The sequence below is a fragment of the Phocoena phocoena genome, chromosome 10, assembly GCF_963924675.1.
Source record: "Phocoena phocoena chromosome 10, mPhoPho1.1, whole genome shotgun sequence".
NCBI classification, from domain to species: Eukaryota; Metazoa; Chordata; class Mammalia; order Artiodactyla; family Phocoenidae; genus Phocoena; species Phocoena phocoena.
This window is the reverse complement of record NC_089228.1, coordinates 36,749,999-36,763,860: the sequence shown is the minus strand read 5'-3', so window position 1 is coordinate 36,763,860 and position 13,862 is coordinate 36,749,999. Positions and strand designations below refer to the sequence as shown.

General features: G+C 57.7%; 2 protein-coding genes across 2 annotated transcripts; one reads left to right on the top strand and one right to left on the bottom strand.

Annotated features, from left to right (window-relative positions):
• Positions 1-7: 7 nt before the first annotated feature.
• RRP9 (ribosomal RNA processing 9, U3 small nucleolar RNA binding protein) lies at positions 8-7,403 on the bottom strand. Its single transcript, XM_065886184.1, has 15 exons — positions 7,317-7,403; positions 6,964-7,046; positions 4,300-4,409; positions 3,839-3,906; positions 3,714-3,755; positions 3,321-3,447; positions 2,562-2,686; positions 2,372-2,464; positions 1,874-1,974; positions 1,655-1,789; positions 1,500-1,562; positions 1,131-1,276; positions 970-1,049; positions 225-298; positions 8-101 (listed from the first exon to the last, which is right to left on the bottom strand). Exons 1-15 carry the CDS (start codon positions 7,401-7,403, stop codon positions 8-10), a joined length of 1,428 nt encoding a protein of 475 aa, XP_065742256.1.
• Positions 7,402-13,862, top strand: PARP3 (poly(ADP-ribose) polymerase family member 3). The gene is given in 14 exon segments (XM_065885907.1): positions 7,402-7,506; positions 7,638-7,703; positions 8,851-8,962; positions 8,965-9,032; positions 9,409-9,535; positions 9,775-9,912; positions 9,915-9,980; positions 10,152-10,277; positions 10,583-10,809; positions 11,048-11,197; positions 11,407-11,493; positions 11,739-11,916; positions 13,096-13,251; positions 13,693-13,862. Coding segments are annotated over 14 exon segments (1,776 nt in total).

Below are 13,862 nucleotides of genomic sequence, written 5' to 3'. Positions count from 1 at the left end.
GAGAGAGTCAGGAGCCAGCAGTAGGGGGCCTGGGGGCCCTGTGGAGAGGGATGATGCAGACAGAGTTCCGGGCCTCTTTGATCCGCCACCACCGGCCAAGCCTACAGGGGCAAGAGGAGCAGCTGAGGGCGGGCCCAGCCCCACCCGGTATCCACCCCATTCCCACCCAGCCACCCACCCTATGCCATTTGCCTCACCCGCACCCCTCAAGAAGTGCCTCATACCTGTGCTCCTGCCCTACCCCGGCCACCAGGAAGTCCCCAGCACTGGAGAACTTGAGGCTATTGATAAAGCCCACCTGAGAAGAGGGAGGGACAAGGCAGTAAGATGTGAGAACAGATCCCTCACCACAGCCCCAGCCAGCATCACAGTCAAAGGCCCAGCCTGGGTTAAATCCCTGCTCTGCGTCCTGCCACCTGGGCCAGCCCTCTACCCCTCAGGGCCTCAGCATCCACCTCTGTGAGATGGGGAAAGTAGAGCGCAGGCCTCGCAGAGAGTTTGTGGGGATGAAGGAGACGGTGTACACTAAGTAGGGCCTGGCTCCTGGTCCTGGCTCTGGAGACTCCATGACCATCACCATTGACCCAAGCCCTGAACTATCACTAGAAGTCACTGACAGATCCTGCCACTCTGCCCTAGGTTGCACTGAGTCCACACACCCTAGCCTGGCATTCAGTCTGGCACCAGTCATGCAGAACCCATCACAGGGCCAGGCCCTCCATGCCTTTGCCCACACTTCCCTACCTTGTACCCCAGTAACCAGGACAGGGCCTAGGACAAGGAGGGGAGTGGAGGCCGGGAAAGGAGAGGAAGAAGGGAGGGTTCCTGCAGGCCCTGTGCTAGGAGCTGGGGCTAGAGAGAGAAGTCATAGCTGGCCCTGCTCTGAGGAACCGCCCTTCTGGCAGGAAAACACTGTAACGGGCCTTGGGAGTGTGGTAAAGACAGGCTGGGTATTCAAGCCTCACTCACCAGGGGGATGTCGCAGAGAAGGTCAAGCTGCCGGAAGCCCTCCCCGCATTGCCAGAGCCGCACAGAGTTGCTGTGAGAGCCTGGGGGACAGGGAGACAGTGAGCACCCCCCTCACCAGCCCACCCTGAGATCCCCTCCTTTCTGCCACACAGGGCACCCACCTGTGGCCACGAGGTCTGTGTTGAGCAGGGCTGCCACCGATGACACCCAGAAGGGCTGCTCCAAGCCCAGCTCCCCCCGCAGCCCATGGGCCTCACGCTGCAGGGCAAGTGGCCGCTTCTTAGAGAGGCCCCACAAGGCTACAGAACTGTGGACAGGGAGCAGGGTCAGTGAGGGGGCCAGGGGCAGGGCAGAAGGGCCACACGGCAGGAAGGGACCAAGTGCACACCAGCCACAGGAAGCAGACAAGGTCCCCTGCACTCTTTGCCTCAATGTCCTCATCTATGGAAAGGGGTTACTACAGCTCCCGAGCAGGAGGATTCTACGCAGCAAGTCCAGGGGCAGTGGCAGTGGTAGAAGGCAGCTCATACCCATCGTCTGCACCCGACACCATGTGCTCCTCGTTGATGAGCTGGATGCTGTCAATGGAGCCCCTGGAGAAAGGCACCATGAGGGGCGTGGCCCAACCTCACCCCCAGCCCATGCGGGTGGCCCCCTCAATGCCCGGTGCAGCAGGCCGCCTTACTGGTGGCCGTAGAAGACAAGCTGGGACTCCTCGGGGATCTTCCACACACGCACGGTCCCGTCCCGGCCCCCGGCAGTCACGCAGCACTCCCTGCTCAGAGCATCCAGTGCAGCCACAGCATCCTGGTGCCCGAAGCTGGAGAGGGGGACAGAGGGAGGATGGGGTCACCCGTGAACCTGCACGCACACATCCGCGTGCCCTCTGCCTACGCATACTCACAGCGTCTCCACGTAGGAGTTCTCCGCCACATTCCACACCTTCACAGAGCGGTCGTGGGACGTGCTGTAGAGCTGGTGGGTGCCTCTGCGGAATGCCAGCCCCTAAGGGTGCATGGAAAGAGGGCAAAAGGAACCTGGACTACAGCAGGAGAGACAGAGGTCAGGCCCAGGGAGGACGTCCTGAAAAGCAGGTCACGTGGCACAGGAAGCCAGCCCCCATCAAGAGCGCTGTGGGGCTCTATGTGGAGCCAGGGGCACACTTGCCTGCCCTCAAGCAAGTACAGACTTCTCAGGCCTCCCTCTTCCTAGGCAAGCTTGACTCAGTCTCCCCCAGCTCTTCCCTATTGCTTCACCCTGTTTCTGTCCTGTTCACCAAAGTGCAGGTTCCCTGAGGATGGGGACCCGCTGCCTCTTTCACACCATTCCCTGGATCCCAGTACCATGCCTGGCCCACTCGGGTGCTCGAGAAACGTCCACTAAAGGAGGCCCAGCTTCTCACCGACACGGCGTCCCGGTGTCCCGTGAAGGTGTACAGGTGCTGGCAGCTCTGGGCCTCCCAAATGAGAATGAGCTTGCTGCGGTCACCCGAGGCCTATGGAGACAAGGGCAATGGCCATGGGCACATTGGCCATGGGCACCCACCACGTGCCCACACCTCTCACCTACTCCCGGGGCCAATCCTGCCTTACCAGGTACTTGCCATCGGAGGAGATGGCCATGCAGAGGACATGGCTACTATGGCCGGAGGGCTGCCCCTCGGCACCCTTCTTGGCTCGAGGGATCACATGAAGCTTCCGTCCACTTTCCACACTCCCTGACACCAAGGGGGAAGAGAGATGGTACTGGGACACAAGGCAGGACTGTCTGGCAACCCCCCTCAAGGGCAGCGTGGCACCATGGAAAAACTCCTGGCCTCAGGTCAGAAGATCTGGTTTAGCCACTGTGAGCCCCTGGACAAGTCACCTCAGTTTCCTCATCTGTTAAGTGGTGACAATAATCCCAAAGGGCAGCCATGAAGCCCAGAAGAAAAGGGACAGGAAAGTGCTTGGGACTGATGGTACGAGCTCTTCCTGTTACTACTATGGGTGGATGAGGACAGCCCTCAGTGGTCAAAGGCCAGGAACCCAGGAGGACCAGGAACTCAATCCCAGGACTGTGTAGAGCCTCAGCTGTCCTCTAGTCCAACTGCCCAACTGAAGCATCAACTCCCATTAAATCATCATCCTGCCTCCACTCCATCATCTCCAATGACATTGACAGGGAGCTCATAAGTCCCACTCCTGGGCAGAAGCTTCCACTGTCATCCAGAGAACACCTCTTTGGAAGCAAACCTGTCTCCGGAAGCTTCCCCCGTCGGGTCTCAGTTTTCCCTGATTATTTCTTCCTCCCCAGACCAGCTGGTCCAGATGATCCCTCATGGCTGCACTCCCACCCAGGCACTCACTCACACTTAATAATGGTGCAGTCTTTGGCGGCAGAAAAGATGGCCAGGTCGTCAGGGGTGATAACCAAACATGTGATGGACAGCTGGTGGCCCCGTAAGATTCGAATGTCAGCAGGGTCTGGGGCCTGGATCTAGGCAGGCAGGGACCAGGTCACTGCAACTGGGGGCAGGAATGCCCCCCTCCACACACACACATGCCATCCTTTCCCACCACACTGCCCAGAAGGAAAACCGGACCCAGGGCTGCCAAGACCAGACCATTACCTGACCCTGTCTGCCCAAGTGCCCACTATGTTCCAGAGCAAACACCCCACAGCCTGAGTCCCCAGTTGGGCCATCTGCCCACCAACCCAGGTGATTCCCTCCAATCTGACACCAAAGTGCCCTGTCTGCTCACCTCCTTTGCCACCGACTTCTGCAGCCGGCCTCTCTGCTCGAGCTGCATGGAGAGGAGAGGGGTGAGATCCCAGGAGCAGGACCAGCCCCATCCCTTCCCTCCCACCACCCTCCCTCCACACTCACCACGTCCTCCTTCAGCCTCCCTGCCACCTGGTCCTCCTCAAATTCACGGGCCTCAGCCTTCTCCTCCTCTGTGTAGGACAGACCAAGCCAAGTAAACCCAGGCCAACAACACCCCACTTTTCCCTTCCCATCCCCACCCACCACCTCAGTCCTGGGCCCTGAACATTTGGGCTGTGTCCCATGGAAGTTCAGGCCACCTCAGCCAAAGAGGAGGGAGGGCTGGATGGTCTCCTGCCCAACCCCTGCCTTTACTTATCAGATCAGTCTGAAGCCCCCTGAAGGCCCGGCCCACCCCAGAAGATCCATTAGAGCTCCTAGCCACCCTCCCACAGGGCCGCCAGCAGCAGCAGCCCCAGCAGCCCACCGGCTACCTGCATCAGTCACCCACCAGGTGGCTGGGGCCACAGCAGGCAGACTCAGGCATAGGCCCCGCCCCTCACCTGCCCAGTCCACAGGCTCACCTTGCTGCTTGAGCTGCTCAAGGTAGAGCTTGGCCAAGCGCAGCTTCTTCTCCTGTGCGGTCTCCTCCAGCTCCTCCGCCTCCTCCTCCTCATTCCTCCTGGGAACTAGGCTGTGAGCAGGAGGAACTAGGCTGTGAGCAGGAGGGCTCGGCCCGCTCCTCTGGCCACTAGGACTGTGCTCCTCGCTGCTTCCCCAGCCACTTGACACCCCCATCCCTGCCAGCCCTCATGGCCAATGGTCTCACAGAAAACTGAAAGATGTGACTTACCAAACTGAAAGGGCCCACCCAGGGCCCAACGTAAAGGTGAAAACAGACCCCAAACCCAAAGAGATCACTGGGAAATCTCTCAACTCTGGAGGGAAAGAGAAGGTTCTACAGGCTTCCAAGAAAAATCAGACCATATACAAAGGGTCAGGAATCAAAGTGACCCCAGAAGCCTCAACAGCAACACTGAGAGCAGAAAACAAAGGAGCTGCACATACAAAATTCGGAATAAAACGCTAACCACTGGAATGGCATGCCAGTTAAACCATTAATGATAAATGAAGACATTATCAGATGTACAGGGTGCCACAAAAGTGGTCCTTTCTCCTTCTTTTAAGGATGGAGGATGTGCTCCCTGAACAAGAGAGTGAGCTAAGAATGGGGAAGGCACGGGAGACAGGAAACAGAAGATCCAACATGGAAAGCAGAAACGGTAGATCTCAGAACAACAACGACCCCCCAGACACAGGGGAGCAGCCAGCCCAGATCTGATGCAAGGAACCAAGAGGCAGACGTGTTGGGACTATCAACGCCCCATCCTCACTGCCAAGGCGCCATCCTCTACCCTGAGGATGGGATTCCAGGTGAAGCTTAACTGGGCCTGGCTTGACCTTGTGCTAGTGAAGTCCTTGCTTTCCCCTCCATGCCCCTCACTCAAGATGAGTCCTACTTTGACTTGCTCCTGGGAGCTGGAGGTAAGTCACGGGAACTCAGAAGCAGAAAACCCAGAGCAGCCCGTTCCCTCTGATCAAGTGCCTGCAGATACCTAGTCCCTGTCAGGTAGCCCAGTTGTTTCCTAGACTCATCCATGACCTTGCCCACAACTTCCCCAGAAACGACCTTGGAAATTCTCAAGGAAGCCAAGGCCTGACCATGCTCCTGAGACCGGTTAGTACCCAGTGCCCAGCAAGTCTTCAGCCAACAGGGTTGGTGCTGCCCTTCCCTCGTACACCAGGGTCTTAACTTCTACTCAGTTTACCCAAAGAATCAATCTATTGTTTCGGGTTCACACATAGAAGACAGAACTCTAAAGAAAATCAAAGCAAGTATACAACCATTGTAATTCCACTCAAATAACATTCTGGAAAAGGCAAAATTCTAGGGACAGCAGTTACTGGTTGGAGGCGGGTGGGAATTGACTGCAAAGGAGCCATGGGGGATTTTGGTGGGTGGTAAAACCCTTCTATATCTTTACAGTGGTGGTAGTTACACGACTATATGCGACTGTCATAACTCACAGAACAGTACACTAAGAAAGGTAAAAACCTACTGTATGTAGGTTATACCTGAATCAGAAAAGGGAAAAGAAAAAAAAGAAGAAGAAGGAAGGAAACCAAAGAAATGATTAACTTAAGTCAGGAATGGCAGTTGGGGCTTCTAAGTTTCTACGAATGGTCTAGTTCTGGTGGGTGCACAGAGGTTCATTTCATCATTACTCTCTATGGTACAATTACATTTCATTAACTCTTCTGTAGCTAATACATTTCACAACACATTTTAAAAATATTTAAAAGTGCTTAGCACAGGGCCTGGCACACACCCACAGTAACCTTAAGACTACAAAAAGTATTATATTAAGTCTTTCTGTGAGCAGGTTAAGGCCAACATGTACTCAACTTTTAGAATTAGAATTTCTAAAGCCAACTCTTAAGGAAGGCACCGGGATTCTCTGATATGACAGCTTCCATGCCACAGGGTCAGGCCTGATACCTTGCTAGCCCCCTCTGAACTCTGCAACATACTCCACCCCCATCACCTGCAGAATGGAGGAGGTACGCAAAGCCCTCCACAGTCCAGATGCACCCACTGCCTACCCTCCCATCCTCTTCATCTCCCATCTAGCCCACTTAGCCCCCAGACTTTTCTCTGGTCCCTGAATGCCTTCCCTACCTCTCCATGAGGAACCCCTCCTCATCTCTCCAGGCCCCATTTAAACTCCCCTTCTCTGTTCCGACAACACGCAGCTCTAAGATACACATCCCACCACAACACATTCTGTCTTCACCTGCCTGCTCCTGCCTGCTCATCTCTGTTCTCTCAACAGTGAAACTAGTGCCCGGCACTCTCAATAACTGTGAAATTGTGGGAGAACAGAGTGAAGAACTAGCAAGCATTTCTTGCATCCCTCTCCCCTTGCCTGGAGTTCAGCTCCCTGTCATGAAGGAAGGCCTCACTGGTCTCCCATTAGGACTGGGGGTCCTCCCCACACAGAGACCCTGCCCCAGCAGCGAAGGAAATGACAGTTCTCAGGGTCAAAAAGTGGAGGAAAGAATCAAGATCTGAGAATCAAGGGCCAGAGTCCTGGGTTCTAGGCCCAGCTCTAGCCCCCGTCATTGAGTACTTCTATACACAATGGGCCCCAGTGTTCTTTTCTACTAGGTGGAAAAAAAGAGCTCACCTCTCAGTCTCCGAGTCGCTGGAGATCTCCTCATTCATCTTGCCGCCACCCTTGGACTTGCCCTTGTCCCCAGAAGAGTCGCCCTAGGAATTATATAATACTTTCTTTGGTCAGGGGTCCCGACCACCCCGGCTCGACCAAGGGCCCCTTAGAGTCCCTCGAGAGTCACTGGGAAAGGCGGTAGCCCCCGGCTCAAGTGAAAGGCTTTTTCAGTATTTGGCGCGCGGAGAACGGGACGAAGCTGACTCCAGCTGGGGTCCCGGGGTCGAGGGGACCGGTGCCGGGGCTCCCGGATGGGGATAATGGTCCAGTAACATAGGATGGACCCCAGCCCGCCAAAGCGCCGTGCTCACCTTTCGCCGCAACTTGCCGGCCCCCGCACCAGCCCCGGCCCCCGAGGCCGGCTTTCCCCTCTTGCGAGCCGCCCCAGTCGCCGACATGCTGCCCCCCGTGTGTGTTGCGGCGGCTCCTGGCGAACTCACGTGGCGGCTAAACCCGGGCCGTCCCACAAGACTCCAAGCCAAGATAGGCTCCCACCGCCCGGTAGGCCCCGCCTCCCACAGCTCCATTGGGCCCTTGGGTAGGTTCTGTCTCGCCCCCAAGCGCCCATAGGATAAATGTCTGTGGCCACGCCTCCTAGAACTCCTATAGGCTCCCGCGCCCGGCTGCCGTAGGAAGCAAGCCTCTCCCTGGCGCTTCCGGCCAACGGCTGCGGCGCGTGCGCCCTGCCGCTGACTGACGTATGAAGAGGTGTCGGACCCCGACACCGTCTTTGTGTTTGCTCTCCTTGGACGTTGGGGGGCGCCAGAGACGCGGGATTCCTTTTCCTGGAAAGTGACTCCTCCCCGTCAGGGGCGGGGGCCAGGGTGAGAGAGTCTGACTCTAAATAACCGGGGCGGGGGAGAGGGATCCGGCAGCCCCCGGGAGAAGGCAATGCCCGCACCTGGGGCCAAGGTCACTGGACAACCGGTGGATACGTATTGCATGCCTCAGGCCAGATGAGCAGCTCTAAGGGCGCGTCAGTCCCCTGGGCCTTGGCGTGTCCGGATCAAGTGTCCACCCATCCACGGGACAGGCTGCCTGCCCGCCTCGGCCTGCCCAGCCTCTGACTCACCAGACTGGTGGCCAAATAGCTGGAATCCTACCCACACCCACTTCTTCCCCTCTCCCCTAAGGCTTACGGGAGGTTGTTAGAACTAGGACTGCCTGGGAGTTACTGACCTGGTGACCACCACCTCTCCCAGGTCCCTGCTTCTCTTAGGTGAGTGCCCTATGGCCTCTCCCACAGCCCTCCACAGGGCAGGGCAGGGTGGGTGTGACTGACTCTTGCCCTCTGGCCACTGGTCTGGGACGGAGGCTGGCACCCCAGAACTCTTGAACCTGCTGGGAAGGGTTTCTGCGCTATTGGGTCCCAAGCTTTGGAAAGACAGATCTGGCCTTAGGGGTGCTAGCCCCTCGGGAGCCACTGCCCACTCTCCTCCATAGCTGGGGTGACTCAGCCCAGCAACCATGCCAGATCCAAGTTAGCTGAGATGGGGGAGGAGCAGAGAGTGCTCTGGGGAGAGGAGCCCAGAAATGGGAGGGGGGAGATTCTCCTTTCACTTTCCCTTCAACCTCAGAACACACAAAAGAGCCATAGAGGGTGGAGAGCCCCTCTTCCTTGGCCAGACTGGGCAGACTGGACAGGGGCCTGGCCTGGCCCTGGTGACTGGAGAAAGGGGTGTATCTGGGGTGCAGAGAGCCGGTTTTGGTCAGGGACCGGGAGTGGGGAAATGGAGGCAGAGGGAGGTTACCAAAGGGCAATCTCAGGGTGGGGCAAGTTAGTGCTGTGCCAGCCAGGTGGGACGCAAAGGTCACGGATACCTGAGGGCCCCCTCTGTGCCCTAGAACAGCCATGGCCCAAAGCGCAAGCCCCAGGTACAGCATGAGGGTTCTGAGAAGAAGAAGGGGCGTCAGGGTGCGCAAGAGGAGGACAGTTTCCACTCCACTGCCAAGGCCCTCCACCCACAGAGAAGCGCATAGCCTAAGTGGACCCCCTGTGCACACTCAGCTGCAACTCTGGGACCCAGGTAAGCTGTAGTCCCCAGCCAGTCCCAGTGCCTGCTCCCTCTTGGGTACAAATACACTCAGACCTCCTCCCCTCCCCCTTGGCTCTGGCCAAATAGCTCAAGGCTCCCAAGTAAACTGTGTTCTTCCAAGACCCCAAAGTTCAGGCAGGGCTATATTCCATCAGATCCAGGTGGGTCATGTCTGCTCTTCAGACCCCAGGACAGGCCCCTGAGCTTCTCGGTCTTCCCCCAACGACACTTAAGGCAGAGTTCCCAGACAGGGCCTCCTCTGACACCCCAGTGCAGTGTGATTCCTGTCAGTGTGCAGCCAGATACCCCATCCCACCCAGGGGCGGCCGTAGCCAGCCTGCCCTCCGCACACCCACTCTGGCCACAGGTGCATGAAGACTACGACTGTACCCTGAACCAGACCAACACTGGGAGCAACAACAAGTTCTACATCATCCAGCTGCTGGAAGAAGGTGACTGCTTTATCTGCTGGAACCGCTGGGGGCGCGTGGTGAGTACCACCCACCCACCCTGTGCCCGCATCCTCCCCACCTCTCCCTGCTCAACACATGGCCCCTGCTTCCCGGGGTCCCCACAGCTTACTCAGGCCAAAAGGCCACAGCCTCTGACTGTGCCCTGCCCCACCTCTGACATCCAGGGGCGCTCGGCACAGGGCCTGCACAGTAGAGGCCAGCAAACATTTACGGTGGGCACTGTGGTAGGCACACCTCTGAAAGCTGTTGCTTGCCGGGAGAGGTGGGCCAGTCAAAACTCAGCCGCTTCATGTCACTGGAGGATGCACAGAAGGACTTTGAAAAGAAGTTTCGGGACAAGACCAAGAACAGCTGGGCAGAGCGGGACCACTTTGTGGCCCACCCCAGCAAGTATACACTTATGAAGTACAGAGAGAGGATGAGGCCCAGGAAGCCGTGGTGAAGGTGAAGTGGCCAGAGAGGGAGGGTGGGCCTGGGCTGAGGGAAGGGACAGCCACTGCCCAGCTGTATACCCTCAGGCACAGGCCTTCCTCTCTGGCCTCGGTCTGGCCAGGCCCTGCTCTAGGTGCAGGTGCCCTGCCCAGCTGCTCCTGCCCACGTGGGCCCTCTACCCCTTGGTAGACGGAGGCCCAGTGAGGACCGTGGTTCGTGGTTCAGCAAGTGCAGCCCTGCTCCCTGGACGCAGCCACACAGAAGCTCATCACCAACATCTTCAGCAAGGACATGTTCAAGAATGCCATGGCTGGGCTTCCCTGGTGGCGCAGTGATTGAGAGTCCGCCTGCCTATGCAGGGGACACGGGTTTGTGCCCCGGTCCGGGAAGATCCCACATGCCGCGGAGCAGCTGAGCCCGTGAGCCATGGCCACTGAGCCTGCGCGTCCGGAGCCTGTGCCCCGCAACAGGAGAGACCACAACAGTGAGAGGCCTGCGTACCGCAAAAAAAAAAAAAAAAAAAGAATGCCATGGCTATCATGAACCTGGGGGAGGGGGGAGGAGCCAGGAAGGGTAGCAGGGGTCTGGGGGTGGCAGGGCTGTGGGCCTGACTCCCCACTATCCCCATCTCCCCAGATGTGAAGAAGATGCCCCTGGGGAAGTTGAGCAAGCAGCAGATTTCCCGGGGTTTGGAGGCCTTGGAAGCAGTGGAGGCGGCCCTGAAAGCCCCCGCAGATCGTGGTCTCAGCCTGGAGGAGCTGTCCTCCCACTTCTACACCATCATTCCCCACAACTTCGGCCGTAGCCAGCCCCCACCCATCAACTCCCCGGAACTTCTGCAGGCCAAGAAGTATATGCTGCTGGTGAGGGTTGGCAGGTTGCAGGCAGTGGGGTTACCAAACAGATAGATGGGGCAAGGGAGATGGGGGACAGATAGATTGACTGCGATGGGCCGGCCGAAGGACAGGGGAGGGGAAGGACAGACAGATAGATGGGGTGGGGCTGAATAAGGTGGGGTGGCCATGGTCCTATTTATGTGGGAGGGGGAGGGGAGGCCCAGGGTCAAGGGGACACACAAGCTGCCAGTGCCCATCCCCTTAGGTGCTGGCAGACATCGAGCTGGCCCAGACCCTGTAGGCAGCCCCCGAGGAGACAAAGAAAGTGGAGGAGGTGCCACACCCACTGGACCGAGATTACCAGCTCCTCAAGTGCCAGCTCCAGCTGCTGGACCCAAAGGCGCCTGAGTACAAGGTGGGCCGGTCCCCACAGAGGAGCCGAGCTAGCAGTGGGCACTGGCCCTTTGCCTGTCTGCCCTCCAGGTGCCCAGAAGAATCCCTTTCCTAGGGCCTTCTCTCGCTGTGTCTCCAGGGCCTGAGGAGAGCTCTGGGACTGCAGGGGACAAGTGGAGGTTAGTCGATACATTTCTTGCTCTTGGCACCCAGTTTTTTCTCTCCCCGCAGGTGATACATCCCTGCTTGGAAAAGACTGGCAGCAAGTACAGTTGCCCTGCACTTCAACATAGTTGGACAGTGAACCGAGAAGGGGAGGTGAGGAAGATTCCCTCCCCACCATCACTACCTTGTCCCTTAGGGAGATGACCTTGGCTTATCTTCCCTTTAGTGAGTTGGCTGAGAAACTCTGACCAGTTTCCACCAGGCCTAGGTCTTGTGCATGTGTGCATGAGTATGTGAGTGACTAGGGAACCCTTGGCCTTGGTCATACCCTCTGATGGCAGACAGAAACACCTGAGCTTGGGTGGCATGACTCTCCCGGTTCCCATCTCCCCCGCTAGGGAGATCAGTTCCAGGCCCACGACAAGCTGGGTAATCGGAAGCTACTGTGACACGGCACCAACATGGCTGTGGTGGCCGCCATCCTCACCAGAGGGCTTCGCATCATGCCACATTCTGGTGGCCGTGTTGGCAAAGGCATCTACTTTGCCTTGGAGAACAGCAAGTCAGATGGCAATGGTGAGGTATCCCTCAGAGCCAAGCCCTGAGTGGGTATGGGGACACTAAGGAGCTTGGGGCCCATTACTTGTCCCACCTGCAGTGGATCCAGAGAGGACCCCTCGGATAGTTACTGACTAGAGAGCTCTGTGGGGCATCCTGGGGGTTGGGGGACTCAAAGGAGGCATCTGCTGGTCAGCGACAGCTTCCTGGAGAAGGTGATGCAGATGGGATGAGTGTGCGAACCTGACCTGGGAGGGGGTGAAAGAGGAGCCTTCAAGGTAAAGCAGCCAGGGAGTGGCACAAAGCCTGGGAGGCTGCGGCAGGTCACCACCTCCAGGCACGGCCTGATGACAAAGCTTAGAGCAAATGCCTAGTGTGGGTGTGGGGCTTGGGGGCCCAGGAGGATCAAGGGAGCCTTATTCAGAAAGTGATGGGGAGTACAGTTGAACGTGGCTGCAGCCGTTGGGAGGGTGGCAAAGGCCAGAGGCTGCAGGGAGGCTGTGTTCCCATCCAGGCCAAATGTGATGGGCCCCCAGCCCAGGGCGATGGAGGTGGAGGAGAGAATCCATGAGAGGAGTATGTGGGAGGTGGGATGGGCAGCATTGTGGGAAAGGGTCGAGGGTGTCTCTAATGACCCCCAAGTTTCTGTCCAGGGGTGTCCTCACTGAGGTGACCTGCCCCTACTGGCTTCTCAGCCCAGGTTGACCTCATTATTGGAGACCACTGCCCTCCACCACTCAAGAGACCAAGGTCGGAGGATTCATCCAAGTGCAGATGGAGCTGAAGGTTGCTCAAGGCCAAGGAGGGAAGAGGAGCCTAAGAAGAAGTGGAGGGTGGCCTCAGGAGAGCACTGCAAGGGGGTCTCAGGGTAGAGGGTGAAGGATGCCATGGCAAAATCAGTAGAGCAGGCCTGAAAACCCCCCACCCCAGATATGGTCACTGGAAGGCCATTACTGACCTTGGTGAGGGTGGCAGACGCCTGGACTCTGGGAGTTGAGCAATGGAGGAGAGAGGGAGGAGGGAGCACAGCCAGGACAAGGGGCCTGGAGAAATGGTTGGAGGAAGGATGGAAGAAAGATGGGTACTTTTCTGGGCCAGGGCAGCAAAGCCAAAGGAGATAACAATGCAGCAGAGAGGAGCCCAGGGAGTCAGGCAGAGAGCCGGCCTGCCTACCCTGAGCCTCCCTGTGTCCCCCAGTTACTGGCATGTCCTGCGGGGCCCATGACATTGGCTACATGTTCCTGGGTGAGGTGGCAGTGGGCAGAGAGTACCGCATCGCCGTCTATGAGCCCAGCTTGAAGCAGCCACCCCCTGGCTTCGACAGTGTCATTACCCGTGGCCACACAGAGCCTGGTGAGTCCTATGAAGCTGGACAGGCCTAAGGATAGAGGTGAGGCTGAGATGGAGCACGATGCTTTCAGGGAGGAGGTGAGCAAGGAAGGGGCTTGTGAGGAAGGACGAAAAGAAGTAGGATTCTTCAATGCAGTCATTCACTTTATCATTCAACAAACATTCACTGATTCAACAAATCTTTCCTGGGCAGCCAGGAGAGCTTCAAAGAAGAGGTGTCGTTGACTGAGCATTGAAAGATGAGCAGGCATTTCCCAGGCAGAGAAATGGGGGAGGAGATTCCAGGCAGAAGGCCCAGCCTATGCAGCAGTTTGGAGTTTGGCAAGGTGGGAATGAGTGGGTACTCCCTGTGGTAGAAGTAGAGAGCACAGGGGGTAGGACTTACCAGTAAAGCCAAGGACCAGTGACCCTTGGGTCATTCATAGCCCTTGCTGTGCCCTGCAGTTCCAACCCAGGACACCAAGCTAGAGCTGGATGGCCAGCGAGTGGTGGTGCCCCAGGGCCAGCCCATGCCCTGCCCAGAGTTCAGCAGCTCCAGCTTCTTCCAGAGCGAGTATCTCATCTACCAGGAGAGTCAGTGCCGCCTATGCTACCTGCTGGAGGTTCGCCTCTGA